Source organism: Callospermophilus lateralis, chromosome 10, assembly GCF_048772815.1.
Source record: "Callospermophilus lateralis isolate mCalLat2 chromosome 10, mCalLat2.hap1, whole genome shotgun sequence".
In the NCBI taxonomy this organism is placed as follows: domain Eukaryota; kingdom Metazoa; phylum Chordata; class Mammalia; order Rodentia; family Sciuridae; genus Callospermophilus; species Callospermophilus lateralis.
This window is the reverse complement of record NC_135314.1, coordinates 54,770,364-54,793,523: the sequence shown is the minus strand read 5'-3', so window position 1 is coordinate 54,793,523 and position 23,160 is coordinate 54,770,364. Positions and strand designations below refer to the sequence as shown.

At 41.4% G+C, this 23,160-nt stretch overlaps 1 protein-coding gene across 8 annotated transcripts in view; it reads left to right on the top strand.

The window, feature by feature from the left end:
* The window catches only part of Kalrn (kalirin RhoGEF kinase), a 627,901-nt gene that overhangs the window by 224,684 nt on the left and 380,057 nt on the right, over positions 1 to 23,160 (top strand). For all 8 annotated transcript variants that reach the window (XM_076867942.2, XM_076867955.2, XM_076867941.2 and 5 more), the window contains one exon: positions 13,687 to 13,809. In XM_076867942.2, the coding sequence (XP_076724057.1) occupies positions 13,687 to 13,809 (123 nt within the window). The remainder of the gene's footprint in view (positions 1 to 13,686; positions 13,810 to 23,160) is intronic.

Below are 23,160 nucleotides of genomic sequence, written 5' to 3'. Positions count from 1 at the left end.
AAAAAACTCTGGCTTGGGAATCAGGGAGGCCTGGGTTTTAATCTTAGTTTGGTCACTTGCTAACTGAGTGAATATGGCCAGTTCGTTCTCTCTGAGCACCAGTTTATCTGTGAGATGTAGATGTTAAATATATAATGCATCTGGTATATCAGAACTCAGTAAGTTTGCAGAGACAGATTTGAGTTTGCCCATGCAGCTAGATAAGCAGAGTCCAGAGTAGGAAAAATGCAAATTGGAAGATGGCAAGAGCCAGTCCTTACCACAGTGGTTACTATTTCTTTCTTTCTTTCTTTTTTTTTTTTAAAGGAGGCTTTCTTGTGGGGATAGGGAAGGAAAGCAGGATGCCTCATTCCCAACAAGGATGCCAGAGTGGACAGTGGGCAGCATGTGGCAGCAGAACTTGGAAGTGAGGTAGGGACCAAGTGACTGAAGAAATCAGGATGGGATCTTGAAAAGGAACTTGTTAATGGATACTAGCCACAAGGTCTGTTGCTGGCAGAGAGATGGAAGCGTGTGACTGCTAGCATCTTAGAACACTGTTGCTGAAGATTGGTCAATTGAATAAATGCCAGGCCCCATGCTAGGTTGGGCAAATTGGAAGATGGGCAAGAGCTAGGCCTTACCACACGGAAGCAGAGGGCACCAGCAAACAAATCACCATTGCGAGGTAAACTCCCAAAGGTGATCAGTGGCTGCTCTGGGAACAAGATGGGGAAATATTCAGCCAGAGTTGGGATTCAGGAGAAGAAAAGAGTGTGAGCAGAGGCACTGCTCTCCAGAGTGTAGGCTGTGTTCTGGTGAAGCTGGGGCTCAGGCTCCTGTGAGGAGCAGCGCAGGAGAGTAAGACCAATGCCTTGCTGGTTATCAGGAGCCAGAGCACAACAGAGGGCCAGCAGTCTACCACACAGCCAAGGGACCACTAAGACAACTGGATTCTGATGAATGGTTAAGGCCCTGCCAGGAGCATCTGAGAATCCTAGCAGTTTTGAAGGTCTAGTTCTTTATCCAGGTCAGAGTTCCTTTAAAGCTCCCCTGACCAGCCTGCATGCTTCAGGGTCAAGGGGTTGAGGACACCACAGCTTTGTGAAGCAGCCTGTGCCACTGTCACACAGCCCCAGTTGTTAGAAGGGCCTCTTGCTATTAGACCAACAGCCCTCTTATGATTTCACTGACTTGGGCTCTAGATTCTTCACTGTGGCCTTCCTGGGGACAGTTTTTAAAATATGATGGGTTGAGAAGGTCTGCTGCTCTCTTGGTCCTGCTTGTAGAGGTAAGGAAAAGAGATCGTGTGTGTAGGTATTGCTGCTTTTCATAGCCGAGTTCAGCCAGTCAGGAACCCAAATAGCCTCCTGCAAAGAGAATGATGAGTTCTCACTCAGAGTGCCATGTGTGAGGGCTGTTTTCTCATATGTAAGCACAGGGAGGCATTTCCAGTACGAACAAGTTATATGAACAGGTTTCTGATGCCCAGGTCAATGGTGTTCTCCATTCCTTAGGGAAAAGTGTAACTCGGGGGTACCTATTGTTCTAGTCCTATCCCTGGGTCCCATGGATCTTCTTAGGTCATTCCTAAGCTCAGCCCAAACCTCATGGTCTTATCTTGGAAAGAGCCTAAAACTTGGGGTGAAATGCATAAAAACATATTAATTCCATGCTGGAGATCTGCCTCTAGCCCAGAAGGCTTTAACACCATCTTGCCCTCGTTCTGTGTTCCCTGAGAAAACCTACTGTCTTTCTTCTTTGCTCAAACACCTAACCCCTCCTTAATAAGTCTTTTATTGAATAAGAAAACTCCACTGTATATGTGTGTGATATGATAAGAAAAGACATTCCCTTACCTGGTACAGAGGAAAAATAGGCATTGGGTGTCCTGCCCAAAGATCAGGTGGACTGGCTGGTCCCACCTCAGGATGACTGTCCTGCCCAAGATTGCCCTGAGAGCTGAGTTTGTCATGAGGTGTAAAGGGAAGGTACAAGCCAGAAGGATCTAGAATGGGGAGTGAGTGAATTCAGACTTGGGCATCCAGTTTCTGACACTGAGGACATCTTCTTTTGGTCTTTGCTTCTATCTTCCCAGCTTAGTTATGCCAACCCCTTCCACTGGGAATGCCTCTTCCACTGTTTCTACCCAGTGACACCCTGCTCCAGCTGAAGGTCTGGCTTAGAGGCTACTCTCCCTACTCTTGCTCAAGCATTTACCTGCAGCCCTTCCCCAGCCCCCTCATGTTGGCCCTGTTCCATCCTCTGATCTTCTACCTATATTCTCAAAAGCCTGATTTTCCCAATTATATGGCAAATTCCTTGAGGTCAAGGCCAGTAACTTCCATAACTCTGGGTTCCAGAAAGGCACACAGTCAACATCAAATAAATGGTGGTCTAAGGTACAATCTGCTGCCTGATAGAGCTTTTGAGCTTTTGTTTCGTGCTGGCACAAGAGCGCCACCTAGTGATGAGTGGTTCAGGGGATGCTTCTCACGTCTTCACTGTTCAAAACTGTGGTTTAATCAAGTTTCTTCAAGTAGTGGAGGATTGCAGGCAGCGACCTGGTTCTTTTTAGTGAATCCAAGTGAGAGCAGGTCAGGTGACAGCAGTAGTGTAAAAGAGAACTGCATACCCTGGACATGCTCCAAAGGAAGGAAAATGGGACCAGGTGTCATACTGAATGCATGGCCTTCATGGTTAGGACCATGGCAACAGGATAGGAGTGAAAACAAATCCCCAAAATGTTTTGGAAGAAGGATGGATAACCAAATGAACTTCAAAATGTAATTTCTTTTAAGGCACAGGAAGGTGAGAGAAGTGTTGACCCTGAGTATTTACCTTACTGTGTGTTATGGGCTTGTTGCACTCCTGCCTCACTCTCGGGGACGACAGACACTGTCTGAACACAGGAGTTCACTTTAGTCCTATTAGTCAAAAGAGGAGTGAAAAAGGGTGTTAAAAGAGGAGTGATCTGGCTCAGCAAGTTCTTCAAGCTCTGCAGGGATGCTTTGCCAAAGGGGGATCTGGAAGCCAGAAACATGACCAAGCATCTTCTTGTAGGCCCAGCTCCCTGCAGGGTGCCTCACCTGCCTGCACCCCATTGCTGAGGCTGCCTCTGGAGGGAGGGGGCAGGGTGCATGGCCCTCTTCCTTCACCCTTCAGGGTCAAGCCCGCCTCACACATCTTCCTCTCCTCCCAGGGAGGGCAGTCTCCTTCTTAGCCCATGCAGTCTTGTTCCCAGATGTGCAAGTGATTGGCACAGCCGATTTTAGGATGCGTAGGAGGACTGGATGAGAACATCCAACAGACACTCCATTTTTGCAGTAACAATAATAGTTCCCATTTATTAAGTATGTTCTGTATGCCAGGAATAACCATTAGTTCATCTAAACCAGTGTGCCAAGGGCCAGGTCTCAGTGGATGCCTAAATTTACTTTGGGTACTATTTTCTCAGCATGGATTAAATGGGATTTGACCTCTTCAAGTCTACATTTTGGGAAGTGAATGAAGTACTTTCCCTCACTCTGTTCCTGAAAATATTTTATCAGCATTTGTGGTTTAAATGGAAGGAATTTGGCCATTCAGAGCCAATACCCTGGGGCTGCCTGGGCTGACTCCTGGCTTGGTTGGTCCTGCTTCTGGTCAGCTTGACTTGTTGGCTCCTGGATAACTGTTTGTTCCCCACAGGAGTATGTACATATCTTGCCAGTGCTGCAGGAAATTCAGACCAACCAGGAAAACAGACTGGAAATCAAATGCAAAAAACAAACAAACAAAACCCCCATACTTAAAGCCTGAAACATATTTATATTAATAATGGTCTTGGTGAGATTTTTTTCATTACCTCCCATAGCATGAGGGACAGGAGCGAGAAGAGAGGTCTTTTAAGGCTCAGCCTGTGCGTGTGCTTCTCCAGGCAGAGCTGGGCTGGCTCATCATCAAGAACAGGGTGTGATTTTTAGCACAGAGTTTTGCAGCCTGGATTTCTCTAATCAGAAAACAGCTACTTTCTGTGACTGCTGCTGTATCCTGTCTGAACCAGGGGAAGTGGGAAGGAGCTAGCAGGCATTTTGGGTCTGCTGTGCATCATGCTCATGCTCAGCACCTTTATATATCACCATCCTCATCTTTGCCCCAGACACTGCAGGGTTGGAAACATGATGGGGAGGGGAAAGGAGGTGGAGGGTGTGGAGGCAGAGACAAGTCAGTCAGCGAGGAGTCTGTGCTAGTGATTTTGTTTTGTGATATCGGGCCTAGCTTAGACTCCTCTTTGCAATAAGGTGTGTGTGTGTGTGTGTGTGTGTGTCTATTTGTCTGTGTCTGTCTTCCTGCCTGTCTGTCTGCCTGTCTCTGTGTAGACACCCAGTTCAGGGCTAAAAGCAAATCTAACCTTATCCTCCTAGTCAGTGGTTCCCTATTGCTACTGGATAAAGGCCAATTCTTTGCCTTGCAGCTTCAAGACCTGGTTGTTCCCCATCTCTTCTTGCTGTTGCTTTAAGCCCCCAGGCCTTTGCTCAAGGGATTTCCTTTCATTAAATTGTCCTCTCTGGGACTGGCTTATTTTGCTTAGCATAATATTCCCCAGCTCTTTCTCTGGTATGTGGTTGCTAATTCACAATATGCTGGGGGAGGGGGACTAGGGAGAAATAGTGGTACTTTGGATTAGACAGAGGGGAATGAAAGGAGGGGGGTAGGAGGGTAGGAAGAATACTAGAATTTATCAGACATTATTACCTTATGTACATATATGACTACACAACCAGTGTAACTCTACATCATGTACAAACAGAAGAATGAGAAGAGAAGTCATACTTATTATGTATGATGTGTCAGAATGCATTCTACTGTCATGTGTAACTAATTAGAACAAATTTAAAAAATTTAAAAAGATGCCCTCTCCATCTACTCCTTCACCTCTCTAAATCCTGTTGTCTTTCAAATGTTGTTCAGATGTTGCCACTTTCTGGAAGCCAGCCATATTTTTCTCTACCTTACCTCTACTAGATTAGACCAAAGGCTCTCTGCTGTCAGCCTATAGTATGCCTATACCTCATACAGCACTTTCTACATTTTGTTGAAATTAACAGAATAGTGAATGCATTTGTCTCCCTGCTAGATTGTGGCTTTAATTTTTCATTATCAGTTTTTAACCCAACATATGGTATACAGTGAGGGCCAAAGAAGTGAATGAAATACCATTCATGAGTACATGTCTATCTGGGTTGGGATGTTTTGGGATGCAAAAGAAACAGAAAACTGGACTGAAACTGCTTTAATATCAATACCATCTCGCAGTTGAGGTGGACATTCAGAGGCAGCTTGAGCTTCAAGATCAATGACTCAGTGCAGTGAGCCTGTTCTTATGAACCCCTTTTCTTTCCAGCTCACTCTTTAGCCAAGAGCTTCATCCTGAGGCTGTTTCCGCTCATGAGTGCCCATGGTGAAGAGCAACGGCTTCATTGTTTCACCTAGTGAGGAAGGTAGAGAGAGATGGAGGGAGAAAAGGAAGGAGAGAGAGATGCATAGACACTGGCTTCTCTTTCCTAGAAACCCCAAGCAAATCTCTCCTCAGTTTCATTAGTTCACGCTGGCTAAGACCTGCCCATCTCTGAACCAGCAAACAACAGAGGAGCAAAATTATGATGGGTTTGAACAAAAGACCTGGGGTGAAACGGACATTGGGATTCCAGGTAGCAGCAGCAGCCTTGGAAAGTAAAGGATGTATTTCATAATTATTTGAGGAAAGAAATGAGAAGATAGTCTCTGGGGGATGGGATGAAGAGTGATAGGAGAAGGTGATAGTCTGGATAGAAGAGACACAGCAGCTTGGGATGTAGGTGGAACATCAGGAGCACATTCTTGTTGAGTCCGTAGGCACCATGTGTTCACAGTGAATCCACAGACGACATGTGACTAGAAATAGTCTGAGATTTCTGTGGTGTATATTTGGGAAACAATTTAATAGCAGTTTAAAAGCATGGATTTTGGAGTCATGCAAATCTAGATTTGAGTGAACTTTACCAAGTGACTTTGACCAAATTACTTGATTTCTCTGGATTTGTTTCTTCACCTAGAAAAAGATGGGGGTAATGGCATTTGTTACCTCTTAGGACTATTACAGAATTGAGGTAACGTGAAAAAAGCTTACCATGTAGACCCTGGCACATATTTATTGTTGCTGGTTACCTGAGAAGTTGTAGCTAGAGGGTATCCTAAAACAGGAAATTGTATGGGATGTAGGTTCAGATGGACACTAGATTCTAAATTTATCTTCATCACTTAGAAGCTGTGTGAGAGTGGACAATTTACTTCACCTGTTACAATCATCCCTCAGCATCCATAGTGGATTGGTTTCAGGAACTCCTGAGGATACCCAAATCTGAGGATGCTTAAATCCCTGTATAAAATGACAAAATATCTGCATATTTTCTACAAACACCCACCCAAATACTTTAAGTCATCTCTAGATTACTTACAATACATAAAACAATGTAAACACTATGTGAGCACTTGTTACAAAATATTCTTTAGGGAATACAATCAAGGAAAAAAATCTATACTTTTTGGTACAGGTACATTATTATGTTTTTTTCCCCCAAATATTTTTATTTCACAGTCCATGAATCTCTGAATTCAAAGCCTTGGATATGGAACGCCAACTGTATATTGAATATTTACAAACTTGAATATTTACCCTATTTAAAATGAAATTAAATAGGGTAAATTAAATAATGCCTTAGTGTGGCATTATTACAAGGGCTATGTGAGATAAACTATGGATGTGCTGGCACAGGGTTAGGCAGGTGAAGTAGAAAATACCATTGGTGTTGTACAAGTGTTGAGCCTGCTTGAACTCTCATACAGACAGGATCTGATGAATGAAGGGCAGAGGGCTAAGGTCTGGTCTTTAGACTGTCACTGGGAGGCTGTGAGGGACACAAAGGAAACTTTTGAAGCAAGGAAAATAGGAAACAAGTTCAGATCAGTCCTTGTTGGATTGGAGGATTGGTGAACTTTCAAGATTCGGGTGTTCCTATCGTTTTTGTCATGCTGCAACTAGACATGAGGTGTCAAGGAGGAGAGTTTGAGCATGTGAAAGCACTCGTTCCTCTGAGAGAATTTGATGTTGGGTGTAGACTGTGCAAGTGGGAGAGAAGCTCGTCATGTCTACAGCCAGATGGCCTGTCGTGGACGATGACCTGGCCTAGAGGGCCAGCCAGGGTAGAACTGTCAGAAAGGATTGTACCCCATTCTGACGTGAGGTCACACTGCTGTAATCCAGAACACAGCAACTAGAAGGTGCCTGACTTTCATTGTGAATGTAGACCTAAAAAAGTATTAAAGCAGACCATATTAAGAAACTGATGGAGGAAAACCAAGGGCAGCAGGGGCAGAACACACTTCAGAAAGATGGAAGATGAAGGGCAGGAGAGACTGAATAAATCTTGAGCTCCATGGAAGGTATAGCATCAAGCTTAAGAGAATTGACACTAGAACTAGACCTCCGGGGTTCAAATCTCTATTCTGCCACTTGGCAGTGTGACTCTGGGCAAGTTAATTAACCTCTCTCTGCCTCAGTTTTCTAATCTGTAAAATGGAGATGATATTGTAAGTTAATATTTAGGTGACTATTATGAGGTTAATAGGAGGATTAAGTAGTTACCATAAGTACTTAGAACAGTGACTGGCACGTAGTGCACATTTAACAAATATTAACTGGTATAATCATTATTGCTACTATTATTGCTAATGCTGTTATAGATAGAAACTGCAAATGAAAAAGGATGGAGGAAGGGAAGATGGGGAGAGATACAGTGCTGTTGACTGAAACACCAACCAGTGAGTCTTAGTCATCTTAGTCTCTACTAAATGTTCAGGCTTATAAGATCATGAGGGCCACCTTTGGTGCTGACCTTCTGAGAATGGCATGAGATGGGATCCACAGCTCACCAGCAGAGCTGTCCTTGCAGCATCATTGGAAAGCATCATTGCAGTTTTAAAAATCTATGTCCATGAGAGCCAGTGTGTCTTATAATAACTCCATCGGCACAACTTCCAGGGTCCCTGCAAAGGACAGGCCAGTTCCAAGAGTCACCACACTCAGGAAAGCCCAAGGTATAGTATTCCCATCACGTATTTATTTTTCCTTTGTAATTCCTCTTACTCCTGATTGTCAAACTCTACTGGACTGTTTTTTACCATTTTACCATGATTTAATAATGTGTTGGCCCATACCATCTTTATCTGTTGTCAAGGAAACAGAACTTGGATGTTAACTGTAGGTCAGATTACCATGCAGAAGGGGATAGGGCTTTAGTAACCCTTCGCTCACAGTGGGACATCTGTCTGTGTAACAGAGAAATTGGGACTGTTCTAGATTATGAGCACTAGGTGCTCTCATGGATGTTGAGATTTAAGAGATTTGGGTGTAGAAAGTGAAAGAAATATGCTATGAGGTTGACAGGCCAGAGACACAGATGGGTTCGTGAAATTGTTTGGCATCCTGGCTGATTACTGAGCATATACACGAAGATGGTGTCCCACAGGTAACCAGGCTGAGCTCCCTGGAGCAGACAAGATTTATGACAAAAACCAGAACAGCTTCTTTTTATACAATATATAAAAGTATGTAGGCGACATGCCAAAGTCAAAGGAAAACAGGCAGAGCCCAGAGCACCCTCTCTTCTTTAATAGACATTTATCACACCTATGGCCTTTAGGCCCGTGCCCAGCTGCCTGTATTGCTGATGGCTTCTGAACCTGGGATCCCTGACAGCCTGCAAGACATGCAGGTACAGGAGGGACAACGTGTGAACTCTCTGCAGTGAGGAATTCTTAGAACTTGGGAACTAGGTATACATTTTAAGTGAGTCCTAAAGCCTCACCTCCCCCCATTTGGAAAAGCAGAAAAGTTCATTCCTAGGAGAGTGGATAGTTGAAAACCAGGGTCCTGAACTATAACATACACACGAGATCTGTGCATTGCCCTGTTTGCACAAGGTCAACACAGGATCGTTTGGAGTTCCTGTGAAAGCAGAATTGTGAAGTCAGGGAAATGTGCCCTTAGTTCTCACCTGCTTCTATTTTTAGGGCCTCTCTCCTTTTGTCTAGAGCCCCTCTGCCATCTCATTTAAGGTTCTATCTCTGGGTCATGCTCATAAAGATTCTATTGAGCTGTTTATCCAGGATACACTAATTCCAGGAGGGATTACAGGGGAAAAAAATTTATAACAGTTATCTCTTATGTGAAAAACTGTTAGGGGTCAAAGGGACTGAGTGTCTAATAGCAAAAAAATTAAAAAGTGGGGGGTGGTAGAGAGGATGGGAGAGGGGAATTTGGGAGCAAGGCAGGAAGCAGTGAGGTCTTATAAGGCACAGATCTTTTCTTGAGATCCTTGCTCTATGGTCATACCACCCAGGAACAGCAGGAAGGCACTAGAGTCCTTAGGCAGAACCCTGAGAGAGTGTTCAGGCCTCTGAGTTTTGTGTGGGCAAAGACACCCACAGGGCCTCTGAGTGTGTGGTGGATGGGTACCTATGGGCTGTGTCTGTGCAGCACTCTGTGGTCATCTTGGTGGTGGCTTTTTATGGGAGTGTTTATATAGAAGCTGCAGGTGTGATTCTCATTAGCCTCTGTGACTTTTTACAACTATTGTGTCTGTGACTGTCACAACTTTAAATCCACACCTTTCATCTGTTCTGTGCTTTATATAAAAACATTTGGGTAATATGTGCAATAGAGTATACTCATTTATGGTTTTAAAAAATCCATTATGAGGGCTGGGGTTGTGGCTCAGTGGTAGAGCGCTCGCCTTGCATGTGTAAGACCCTGGGTTCAATCCTCAGCATCACATAAAAATAAATAAGTGAAAAAAAGGTGTTGTGTCCAACTACAACTAAAAAATAAATATTTTTAAAAAATCCATCACGTATGTAGTACTCTACAAAGCATTTTCCTATTATCTTTTTTGACTCTCCCTTTTGCACCAAGGTTTAAATAGGGTAAATTGTTTTCCCCATTTTACAGATGAGGTTCAGATCAATGATAAAATTTGTCAACATTTATGCAGCAGCCTGTACTGATCTGAATTTGTACTCTAGCTCTCATAAGTTTTATTTCAGAATTGACTGGACACCTTGTTTCCCAGACATAACAAGGTTCACCTGCACAGACCGTGCTGGTGCCCTACAGGGCACAAGCTCTTATGGATGGGTCACAGCAGGGAACACATTGGGCACCATCCCAGCTGATACTGAGCTGTGCATATGTAGGCTATCTTTTGTCCTCTTAGTTCATCAAAGCTGAATATCAACATTTATAAAACCAATGTAATTTGTAATTAAAGAGAGTATAAAATACTAGCCATAGATACTAAGGTAGTTTAAAAGTTAAAAATGTAAATCAGATGCTATCATTAAAGTTAGCAAATAAAGATCTTTACTTAATATGTTTGCTCTATAAAAGAGTTTATGCTTCATTAAAAAAAGAACAATAATAACCTTTTAGCTATCCCCATCTTTAAAAGAAAAAGGAAAAAATGTTTTCTTATTTTCCTAATTTGCATTTAAATAGATTCCTTTAACATTCACTATTTATTAAAAACCACGCTTGTATATATTTTTACTGAATTTTAGCCAGCATAAGAAAATTACTTAGCTTAGTTAAAAATAAAGCATAAAAAAATACCTCAAGTAGTTCACATATAACATCTGTCTTCTTAATGAGACAAAACTATGTTGGTTTCAGACAAAAAGATTCAATTTCATTTTTTTAGACATGAACTTTCCTCTTGAAGAAATTTTTTGGTTATATTTCAACATTTGTAGCATCTCAAAAAAGAGAATTATATCCAAAAAATTGAAAACACTATGAAGAATTATTTTAGATTTGTTTTTTTCTTTCCAACTTTGGGTCAGCCTAGTTCAAGGTCTTCCAATGAGCCAAATTCAAATAGATTAAACCATCAAGTATCCCAACTGGAGGGAGCTTAGAAAGGATCCACTTCTCTGTACATTAGCAACCATAGAGCCTATGCCCAACTCTCCTGCTCATTCATTCATCCTTTCAGTAAGTATATGTTAAAAAAAAAAATGGAGCTGTTTGAATTGGCTGCCCCGGAATCCTATAGCTCTTCCTGATGGGGTAGCAGCAGAGGCTGCAGTGACACAGATTGGTGAGTGGATGGCCCCAGGTGAGGAAGAAGACTTTCCTTGACTGAAGTACCACAGTGCCTCCACAGCTGCTTTTGGAGGGTAACTGACTCTGACTCGCGGAGTCCAGTTAGAAGAGGTCTTTAACAGCCCCAGAGCAGGAAGCCAGCCGGACAGTCCCAAGAGCCTGGCTCACAGACACTCTGTGATTGTGGCATTGGGTAGAATGAATGAATCGTAGGCCCTGGCTTCTTGTCTCTGAACCTCTTTCCCTGTCTGTGAAGAGGGCATGATAATACCTATGGGGGAGCTGTTTTGACCATACATGTGAATGGACATTTTGAACTTAAAAGCACTCAACAAATGTCAGGGCAAAGACTAAGAAGGTGCTTTCTCTTGCTATAAAACAAAGCCAGTTTTCTCACTGACATTTTTTCCCCCCAAAATTGGAAATGTTGTAAGTTACAGCAAGAAACATACTTTCTGATCTAGGAGACTCAATAAAACTTTTTTATTTTGAATGAAAAAAAAAAAGAACAAAAAACAACCCATACATCCATAGGTTTCCCAACTAAATCTATTGTATGCCAGGGTACTCACTATCCCTTGCAAACCAGGAGCAGCCCAGAAATGAAGTGACTTGCCCATGCTGTCATGGGGTATTGGTGACAGAGCCAGGCCTGGAATCAGTCTATTTCTCATCTCACTTGACGGCACACACACATACATGCACACATGTGTCTCTGTAGCCTGTTCCATTGAATGCAGAAATGATAGTGACCCTTGTGGATAGTGGGTCTCCCAAGGATGGGAATTATATACAAGTAGGTAGCAAGTGTATATCCAGAGAAGTCTTATAGTTGTCCCTTAGGAAGCGGTCATCTTGAAGAAACCCTGATCCTGATATTTTATCACAGGATATCAGTCCCCAAAGCAGGTCTTTTCCTCTCTGCTTGAATCATGTGCCACTTTTTTAATAGTATTACCTCCTGAACAGACAGCTTTGTCAGAATGTCTGGCTACCAATGAGCAAACTCGTGTGCTCCAAAGTAGAACATGGAACCAGGTGGGATGGGATAGGTGCAGACCTCTTTCTGTAAGGAGCTGATGCAGTGAGGTGTATGGTTTCCACTCCACTCTCTCCTGTCGTTGAGTTCATTTTGCATAGCCTTCCACCCCACTTGGCCTGTGTCCAGCCCTCCCTGCTCTGTGGTCCAGCAGGGACCTGGTACCTAGCAATCTAATCATTATGGTGCTAGCCCATAACTCAGCTGCTTATTTGCATATCTAAATAGTCATTTAACAGAAAATTCAGGGAAGGTCACTTCTGGGCCAGTGAGATATCCAAGAAAGGATATAGAGTGAGCGCTTTTCATCACAAGTTCCAAGGACTTCAGACATTTCAGATTTTCATTAACTTTATTGATTCTTTTGTCAATAAGGAAAAGTGATGAGAAATTGTTTTGAAATGGGGTCGGGAGGCAGGGTTTTAAAGATCAAAAACCACAGAAGGAGAATGCACTAAACTCCTGAGGCACCTGTCTTCCTTTCCCCCTTGTCCTTAATACTTAAAGAAAATATAAATTCCTAACCCAGTGCCTGCGATGTAGCTTGGCTGTGGCTGGTGGACAGTGAATGGTGTATGCAGCACAGGAATCGACCCGGCCTCTACTGGAGACCAGCCTGGAACAAATCTTCTGTCAGGAAAAGTGAAGGATGATACTTTTATCCTCTCTTTATTGTCAGTGTAGATAGACAGAAGTGATCTGAGTAATTCAGGCGGGAGTAAAAGAGGGAGAAAAATCTCCAAATCATGCACATTCGCTTTCAGAAAGTGATGTTTTTATACCTAGGCATGAGTTGTTACAGCCCTGATGTCTCTCTCTGACCTCCAGACACATAAATATAACTGTTCACAGGACACATCTGCTGAAACTTTCATAAACCTCTCAAACCCAGCACATCCAAAGTGGAACCCACTATCCGCCCCTCCTCCCCCACTCAGCTTTTTAATTCTTGACTTTAGGCAGCCACTCTAGTGGGACAGTTAGCTGCAAGGTGCAGGGGCCATGCTAGAACCTGGCAATGTGTGTGGTGGGACAGAGCAGCATGGAGTAGGGGTATGCCAGGCTGCCCCTGTTCCTTCCTATGAGGACTTCTCTCTCCTATTTGTGTGGTAAGGAGTGGATTAGGCTTCCCAGTTTGTCCCTACAGCGTCTGTCCATAAAGCAAGCATGGGGCTGCTTTGAGGCTTTCCAAAGGTTTTCTAAGGGCAGGAACTCCAGAGACTAAACAGTTTACTCCCTATCTCCCTAATTCCCTTACTCATTTTCTCTTTTCCACTTTGGCTCTGAAGAAGACTCAGAGGTGGGTCTTTATGCTACAAGTGAGGGGTCTCCTGAGCCACCTGATGGTGGCCTGCCCCAGTGCTATGAGTGATGTTTGGGTCTCACCAGCAAGAGGACTGTTTCTTCCCTTTCAATAGCATTGACTGTTTTGTCCTGTTGAACTCCTAACTTTTCTGATTACTCTACATCTTTTTTTCCTCTCTAGATGTTCGACTGGATAAGCCACAACAAGGAGTTGTTTCTCCAGAGCCACACGGAGATCGGAGTCAGCTACCAGCACGCCCTAGACCTCCAGACGCAGCACAATCACTTTGCCATGAACTCCATGGTGAGCAAGGGGGCTGTTCTCAGCCTGCCTTTGGGGTGCTGGGGCAGATCTGGATAAAGAAGGAGGAGCTTTGAATTGAGGGACTCTCTAGCGGTCCACTCATGAGGATGGAGATGTGTGTAAGGCGTGTGGCCAGCCAGCTCTTCCTGGAGCAGAGTATAGAGCTGACATTACATTATGAAAGGAATGTGCTTGAGGTCGTGGGAGGCATTAGCTCAGCATAAGACTGGAAGAAGGTGAGTCACCAGTTCCACTCTGCTGACTTTGCTGACATTTATTGGTCCCCAGCATGTGTAAGGTACTGAGCTGTGATGGTAAAAGGCACATAGGAAAGGGTTGAGTAAGTTGGGGCTGTTTACAGTGGGAAGATTGACACATGACTGCTGCCTTAAAATATTCCAAGACCGCTTTGGAGAGAAGAGAGTAGTGCATGGTGGTTTAGGAGGCAGGGACATCCAGAGCATGGCTGTTTGAGGAGGAGGCAGTGTGGGGCTCCTTGGGCCAGAGTGGGACACAGTGAGAGTTAAGGAGCTGTCTGTGACAGGAAGTGTTTGATTGTCTGCAGAATTCAGAGAAGGCCATTGACTAGCTGTGTGGCCATAGGGAACCTACCTCTTTGTACTTCAGCTCTTTATCTGTGAAATATAAACAATAGTAGCTATCTTAGAAGGTTGTTTGAAGATTCAAGGAGTTAATTGTAAAGTAGTTAGGCTTGTGCCTGGCACATGATAAGTCACAGTAAATGCTGTATTATGATGCTGATGAGGATGTAGGAGTCTAGTCTGCATGACATGTGTGAAGCCTCATAAACTTAATACTTCCAGATACTGTTTTTTCCACATGGATGCCCCCACGGCTTTATTTTGAAATCCTGTCTGCTCTTAAAGACATTGTATTACAATGCCTGCAGCCTAAATGTTCCTAGATGTACCCACCAACCTCCCCCTGCCATCTCTTCCATCTTGTTCTTTTGGTGCAAAAGAATAGCTCCATCATTCCCCATGTATCCGAAAATCCAAGACACCTTATCGTTGCATCACCAATGTGGATCAGGTGTTAAACACAAACTCAGAGGGTTGCAGAGGCCAAGAAGGAAGAAAACTCCATTTTCTACCAGGTTGATTTAAATATGCCCTGGACTTCACACACTGCTGAAGAAATAATTCTAGCCTTGTTTTCAGTGTCTAGTTGGAGAGAGAAAAATCCAGGCAATCATGATGTAGTTTGATATGTGCAATGATAAAATTATGCTGTTAATTAAGGAACTTAAAATCTCAGCAGTTGAAACCAACAGAGGTTGATTTCTTACTTCTATCATACAACCATCACGAGCCAATGAGAGGTCTGCTCATCACAGTCACCCAGGGACAGGGCCTGATGGAACAGCCACCATTTCCAATGCTGCCATTTGCTTTGCCAGACAAAGCATGGAGCCAAGCATTGCAGGTTTTGAAATCTTCCTAAAGAAGTGACACATCTGCTCACATTCCACTGGCTTTCATGCAAATTTCATTGGCCAATGCCAATCACACCACCACATCTAACTCCAAGTGGCTAGGAAAATACAGTCCACTCCATATTGGCAAGGAGAGCTCAGTATAGTTATGAACAGCTCTAATGACTAGCATCGCCACAAAAGGTGTTAGGTAGAGATGAACATCATGGGATTTGCACAGAAAGATCACTCTGGCTGCGGAAAAGATTGAGACTAGACAGAGAAATTATAGACATTGTGTTATCCGTTTTGGCCACAGCAGTCTTGTGTCTTCATCTAAGTATAGAGACTCATTCCCTTCCAACTAGTTTCCTATAATTATTTCTCGTTTTTGGATCTCTTCAGTCACAGAGGAGAAAAACCATTGATCACAGGTGATTAAGAAAGTGAACTCAAAGCTAGTCAAATTTGATTATTTGTATGCCTTGTAGATTTCCCCTGATGAGTTTCACAAATTCTGTGCCAGAATCTTCACATCACCCAACTGCCTAAGGCAAACAAACTCATTTTAATAAGTAACAAAGCAAACATAGTTAGGGAGGTAAGTCTGCCCCAAGCCCCTTGAAACAATGTACTACAGAGCTAGGTGGAAAGAGCCTTGGCTTTGAATTATCTGCTCTCTTCTGCTAGGATGGATAATTGAGAGTCAGTGGAACATTGGAAATATTTGCTTTGACAAATTTACTGTTACCACTTTCATTTTTAGGACAAAAATGAGGGAAGAGGGAAGAAATTTGTCAGAAGGCAGTATCTTCTGGAACTAATGGCAAAAGATCTAATACTCAACAGCCAATTAGCACGTTCTAGACAATCCTGGCTTCTCTCCATCATGAATGCACCAGTACTCAGAGGCCTCTTCAAGCTGGCTCGGCTTGTTCTCCTCTCCAGCTGTAGGGCAAGTGAAGGGAAACCCCATGGTTGTTTGAGGAAATTGCCTGGGCACCTCTGTTTCATAAACATAGCTCATTGCCTTTGTTAACTGGGAAGTTTACGGGTTTGTGGTTAAAATGAACTTCCTACAAAGAGGGATGGCAGCATCCCAAACAGGTGAAAGGAGGGAATGACAATCTCCTTTTCTCTGGCCTGAGTGATGAATGTTGCTGCCAAGAAACATGAATGTGAGCAGCTACTGCTCAAGCCCAGTGACTACAGGAATGATCAGTTCTTTAGGGAAGGTTGGGGTGTCCGTGGTTCTGCAAACTCATTGAGGCATTTCTGTCCCTGTTCTTGGAATTTATACACACACATTTACATAAACCCACACAGCTGTACACATAAATAGACATGTAGCATGCTTTGTTTCAGATGATTTCCTTTCTTGAATCTTGCTCTGTGGCTGAAATAGGTACATGATTTCTTATTTTGGGAGGCAGTCACACTCCCCTTTGACATCTAATGTTGAGGGTTCTCTCCTCAGATAAACATATACACGAACAAAATCATTTTAGAAGCTTTTAAGAAATACAAGGGAACAATGAGACCTACCAGTCAGTTTTCCCAATTTAATATCTCAACAACCTCATGACTTCTTTTTTTTTGCTTATTGGACAAATAATTAAGGGTCAGACAAATTGTGTGGGATGTCTAGCATAAGGTGGTAAATGAAACAGAAGATTTTGTCCCATGGAGTGTTCATAGAGAGGAAGATGTTATATATATAATCTCATAAATAAATGCATATTTAAAAACCAGTAGTCTTATATCAGAAGAATAGGAAAGGTTGTGACACAGGGTAAGAAAAAGGCCAATGCTGACCAGGGGGCAGGATTGGGTACCTTTTTCAGTTAGCAATCAGCACTGAGGAATGCTCATTGTTCATTCATTGATACTGATGAACAATATGTGAATCAACTCTATTGTACCAAAGGACTTACAATTTAAATATATCCTGGGAATACCAATTTGTAAATTAAAATGATCAGCTTACAACTTACCTATTTTTAAAAATATTTATTTAGTTGTAGATAGACACAATATCTTTATTTATTCATTTTTATGTGTTGCTGAGGATCGAACCCAGTGCCTCACACATGCAAGGCAGACGTTCTACCGCTGAGCTATAGCTCCAGCCCCTTACCTATTTTTTTAAGTTTTGTTTTTCTGTGTTCAGTGTTTATAGACTGGTTAAAGATCCAACTCTACCTAAGATCATCACTAAATGCATTATTCTGTTAGGGCCGCCGAGCAAAATACCACAGTCTTAAACAACATAAATTTATTTTCTCATAGTTTTGGATTCTTGAAACCCAGGATCAAAGCATTGGCAGGTTTGGGTTTTCTAGAAGCCTCTCTCTGGCTTGCAGATGGTGGCCTTCTCACTACATGGCCTTTTTCCTGTGAGCTCGCACACCTCTAGTGTCTCTCCGTATATCCTAATTGCCTCATGTTATAAGGATGCAAGTCAGATTGGATCAGGGACCACCCTAAAGGCTCCATTTTTACTTAATTACCTCTTTAAAGACTCTATTTCCAAGTGTAGTCACATTTTGAGGTACTGGAGATTAAAGGTTCAACATATGATTGGGGTTGAGAGTACAGTTCAGCCCATAACATAGAGAAATGATTGTACGCCATTAAAATTATGGAAGAAAATCAGAAATTTTCCAAGTTTTATTTATGATTGAGTACAGCAAAGCCCACCAACTCTTAATCTACTGATAGTGGATTAAGGCAATGCTCTCAAAAATGCCCATAGGGATGATCTAGTGAAAGGCAAAGTGGGAGTGATACCCTGTTCTGTTAGGGCTGCCGAACAAAATACCTGTTCTGTATGTACATGAACAAATCTGGAAGAAACAAGTTAAAATTGGTTGATCTCTAGATTTTTATTATAATGTGTTTTTTTTTGTAGTTCCCGTTGAGAAATCGTATTTTTAAATTAACAACAATAATAATAATTAATAATAATGATACCCACCTACTAAACCAGTAGAAAGTATCCTCTAGCTTCCTTCAGTGCCTCGGATAGACAGGTTTCCTGAGCACTCTGGGGCCCTCATCTTTCTTAATTCTGCCTTCAGCTGTGGAAGTCTTTTTCCTAAATTCTTCCCCTGAGTGTGACCATTTCCTCTGAGTGTGAGCGGACTAAAGTAAGTCAGGTTTTAGTATGTATAGAATAGTTATGGAGCCATCCATGTTCAGGTTCTTCATGAGGAAGACAAGAGTATGTACAAACAGCACAGCTGGTTCTTTGGGAAAAAATAAATTGCTAATGGCTCCTGACTAGAGTTTTAAAATATGAAATGGTATTCATTTTCTGTTATTACAACTGTGAGGATTCACATTAGGGATGAAAACATGCAGCTGGGCAGTGGGGATCCTTTCTGCTGTGGCATGCTTGATAGCTGTTTTAATCCTATTAATTTGTTCACCAGAGGCATATATTGGCTCTTGATGATGTGCAAATCAGACCAATTCCAACAAAGACTATAATGTTCTCTCTTTGTTTTGAGGGAAGGTTACAATTGGCAGCACCTAGGAAAAGTCAGTTATGGTACAAAAGAAAAAAGATTCTAAGACAGGCTGGTCCCCACTCTGAGAAATCCTTACCCTGGAATCCCCTGTCACTGATTCCAGACAGCCCAAATCATGATTTTGCAGCTCTTCCTATAATGATTGAATTCCTAGATTGTGGCAACACACACACACACACACACACACACACACACACAAACACACACACATGCTATTATGATGTTTAAGTAGCTAGTTTTTGATCCTGCCATAACTGCAAAGCTACTAAGGTAGACAGAATCTGTGAAAAAAACCAACAATAATAACATTATCATCAATTGTCTCTGGGAGGCATTAGTTGTTTTCGTACAACTTTTTTTCCAAAGAATCATTTAGGGAGCTTGCTAAAAATGCTCGTTTCTTTTTTACTTCCATCCCAGTCCTGAGAAATAATAATCTCTGGGGTTGGGGCCCTTGGAGTCAGCATTTTTAACAAGTTTTCCAGGTTGTTTACGTGCACGTTTAAGTTGGAGAACCATTGTTCTGTGGAAATGTGTATGTATAATATAATTATTCTGTAAAATAAAACATCTTGAGTTTTGAAAGACTTCCACTTCCAGCATGAGGAGCTCTGCAAACATGCTCTCCATTGAAACTAGTGAAATTTATTTTAAAACAACTATTGAAAGTCTCTGGGAATGATCCCAAGTGCATACAGTAAATGAAGAAGCATTTATTCAGGAAAACCTACTAAAACTCAGTAAATAGTGTGTCTCTGGTATTTGAATCAAGACCCCCTCTCTCCCTCTACCTTCCTTTCTTGGTAGTATGAAAACTCCACTCCTAATGGCGGTGACCAAGAACAGAGTTCCTTTGCCTCCACCTCCTAGCTAAAGCTAAAGCACTACCTTCCCAGGCAGGGCATTTCTTATTCTGCCCCAATCTGCCTATTGCTGAGGCTGTTCAGGATGAGTGTGGCCTAAAGGTAGGTGTTCCCTTCTGCCCCCTCACTCAGGAAACAATAGCTATACCATGAGTGCAATGCTGTGAGAATATCAGGGCCCCATCACCCTTGCTGGGAAAGGCAATCCAAGAAAACCTGAGGCTACTCACCCAATTCCATTGAATTCAGCTCTTAAAGTGGGGGTATCACTCAGGAAAGCACACTACTGTCCCCAAACCCAGCTCTAGAGCTATGGCTGGAGATTCCTCCTGAGGGTGGAAACATACTATAAAACAGAAAGCTCCAAATCTTTTCCCAAAGGCTCTAACTTTATTTGCAATGAAGAGTGAAATTTAAGGCAGTGTTCTCAAAAATGCCCATAGGGATGATCCAGTGAAAGGCAACTGGGAAAAGATGGGTAGATTCATTTGAAATATAGGTTAAACTTTAGTCCTGTTGGTTTACCAGAGAGAGCTGGGTAAAGAGAAATAATGAGGAAGTTCTTTGTGCTGAAAGCAAATGATCCTGGACAGTAATTCAAATCCACACTAATAGCACTGATAAAGGCAATTATGTAACTATAAAAGAAAGGGTAAAGTGCATATTTTCTTTTCTTCCTTCTCTTAACTGATTTCAAAAGCAATTATATATAATAGCATATGTAAAATATATTTCTGGGCCTGTAACATATATAAATGTTATATATTTTCCAAGAAGGGCAAAAAGGAGGTAGGTGGGGAAAAAAATCTATTTTGGGCCAAGGAAATATCTTCACATAGTGACTGGGGTCTCCAGGGACAAATGAAGATATCCAGAAATGATAAATAAGGAGGTTAATATAACAAAAACTACAAGTGTATCCTAACTCTTAGCTTCAAGAGACATAAAATTATAAAAGAGGGATAATTATAATAGTCTAATGTTGGTTTTGAAACATTTATGGATGTAATATGTGTAACAACAATACCACAATGTGGGGAAAGAGAATAAAGCTCTCTGGGAGTAACATTCTTATGTCTCACTGGAGTTAAGTTAGTTTCCATCAAAAGCTGAGTCTGGTGTGTATGTTAAGCCCTAGAGCAGGAACTAAGGATATAACTTTAAAAAAGTGAAAAAAAAGATCAGTCAGTAAAAATATTAAAATGGACATTAGAAAATATTCATTTAAGGCAAAAGTAAGGCATAATAGGAAGATAGAGGTATAGAAAAAGATGTGTGACATTCAGAAAAAATAAAATGGCAGACACAATTTCAGGTGTGTCAGTTATGATGTTAAATGTGAAAGGAGTAAACAATTCAACCAAAGGTAGAAATTGTCAGAGAAGATTTATTAAAAAAACAATCTAGGGGCTGGGGGCTTGGCTCAGCAGTAGAGTACTTCCCTTGCACATGCAAGGCCCTGGGTTCGATCCTCAGCACCACATAAAAATAAATAAATATCGAATAAATATGTATAAAGTGCCAAACAATAAATAAATAAATAAATAAATAAATAAATAAATAAATAAGGTTATTGTGTCACTACAACTACCAAAAATAATTTTTATAAAACCAATCTATCTGTGCTTTCTATAGGAAGCATGCTTTATTTATTTATTTTTATTGATTTTATTTTTTAAAATACACGACAGCGGAATGCATTACAATTCTTATTACACATATAGAGAACAATTTTTTATATCTTTGTATATAAAGTATGTTCACACCAATTCACGTCTTTATACATGTATTTTTTTGCATTACAATTCTTATTACACATATATACCACAATTTTTCATATCTCTCCATATAAAGTACGTTGACACCCAATTCATGTCTTCATACATGTGCTTTGGATAATGATCTTCATCATATTCCACCATCCTTGCTAATCCCCTGCCTTCTCCCTTTCCCTCCCTCCTCTCTTCCCTACCTAGAATTCATCTATTCCTCCCATGTTCCCCCTTCCTACCCCACTATGAGTCAGCCTCCTTATATCAAAGAAAACATTCAGCATTTGGTTTTTTGGGATTGGCTAACTTCACTTAGCATTATCTTCTCCAATGTCATCCATTTACCTGCAAATGCCATGATTTTATTCTCTTTTATTGCTGAGTAAAATTCCATTGTGTATATATGCCACATTTTTTTTATCTAGGTTGGCTCCACAGTTTAGCTATTGTGAATTGCGCTGCTTTAAACATTGATGTGGCTGTGTCCCTGTAGTATGTGGTTTTTAAATCCTTTGGATATAGACCAAGGAAAGGGATTGCTGGGTCAAATGATGGTTCCATTCCCAGTTTTCCAAGGAATCTCTATCCTGCTTTCCACAGTGGTTACATCAATTTGCAATCCCACCAGCCATGTGTGAGTGTACCTTTTCCCCCATCCTCACCAACACTTACTATTGTTTGTCTTCGTAATAGCTGCCATTCTTAGGGTAGTTTTGATTTGCATTTCTCTGATTGCTAGAGTTGATGAGCATTTTTTCATATATTTGTTGATTGATAGTATATCCTCTTCTGAGAAGTGTCTGTTCAGGTTCTTGGCCCATTTGTTAATTGGGTTATTTGATTTTTCAGTGCTTATTCTTTGTGAGTTCTTTATATACTCTAGAGATTAGTGCTCTATCTGAAGTGTGAGGGGTAAAGATTTGCTTCCAGGATATAGGCTCTCTATTTACCTCACAGATTGTTTCTTTTGCTGAGAAAAATACTTTTTAGCTTGATTCTATCCCATTTGTTGATTCTTGGTTTTAATTCTTGCTCTTTAGGAGTCGCTTTTTCGTCACAGGAAGCATACTTTAGATTCAAAGACACAAACTGAAAAGCCAAGGATAGAAAAAACATCCAGTTATTATCTGGAGTAATTGCTTTTTGTCCAATACTGGCTGATTCAAACACCTTGTGTGTCATAGGCTCAACAATGCAACGTACACATATTATTTTATATCATTGCTTTTGAATTCAGTTAATAAAGGAAAAGGAATGTTAATAGCAACCATGAGAAAGCTACATTAAAATAGGGTTTTAAGTGGACTTTTAAAAAACCTAATTATAGCTAAAGACTATTTTTAATGGTAAGTGCATTATTTGATCAGGAAGATATAACGGTGAGAGCATATGTGCACCTAACAACAGGTGCGCTTATACATGAAGCAAAAGTTGACAGAAGGGAGAAATAATTCAATAATAATAGTTGGAGACTTCAATGCCTTCTTTTTAATAATAGATAAAACAAATTAGCAGAAGATCAACAAGGAAATAGAAGACTCCAACAAAAAGACAGAATTCTGTAAATCAAACTGACCTAACAGGTATCTATAGAACACTGTATCCAACAACAGACCCTGGGTTCTTCTCAAGAGCATGCAACATTGTTCAGGGTAGAACATATGGCTAGGCCATAAAGCAAACTTCAGTAACTAAGAAAAAAGGATAGAAAAAATATAAAGTATGTTATCTAACTATACAGAATAAAA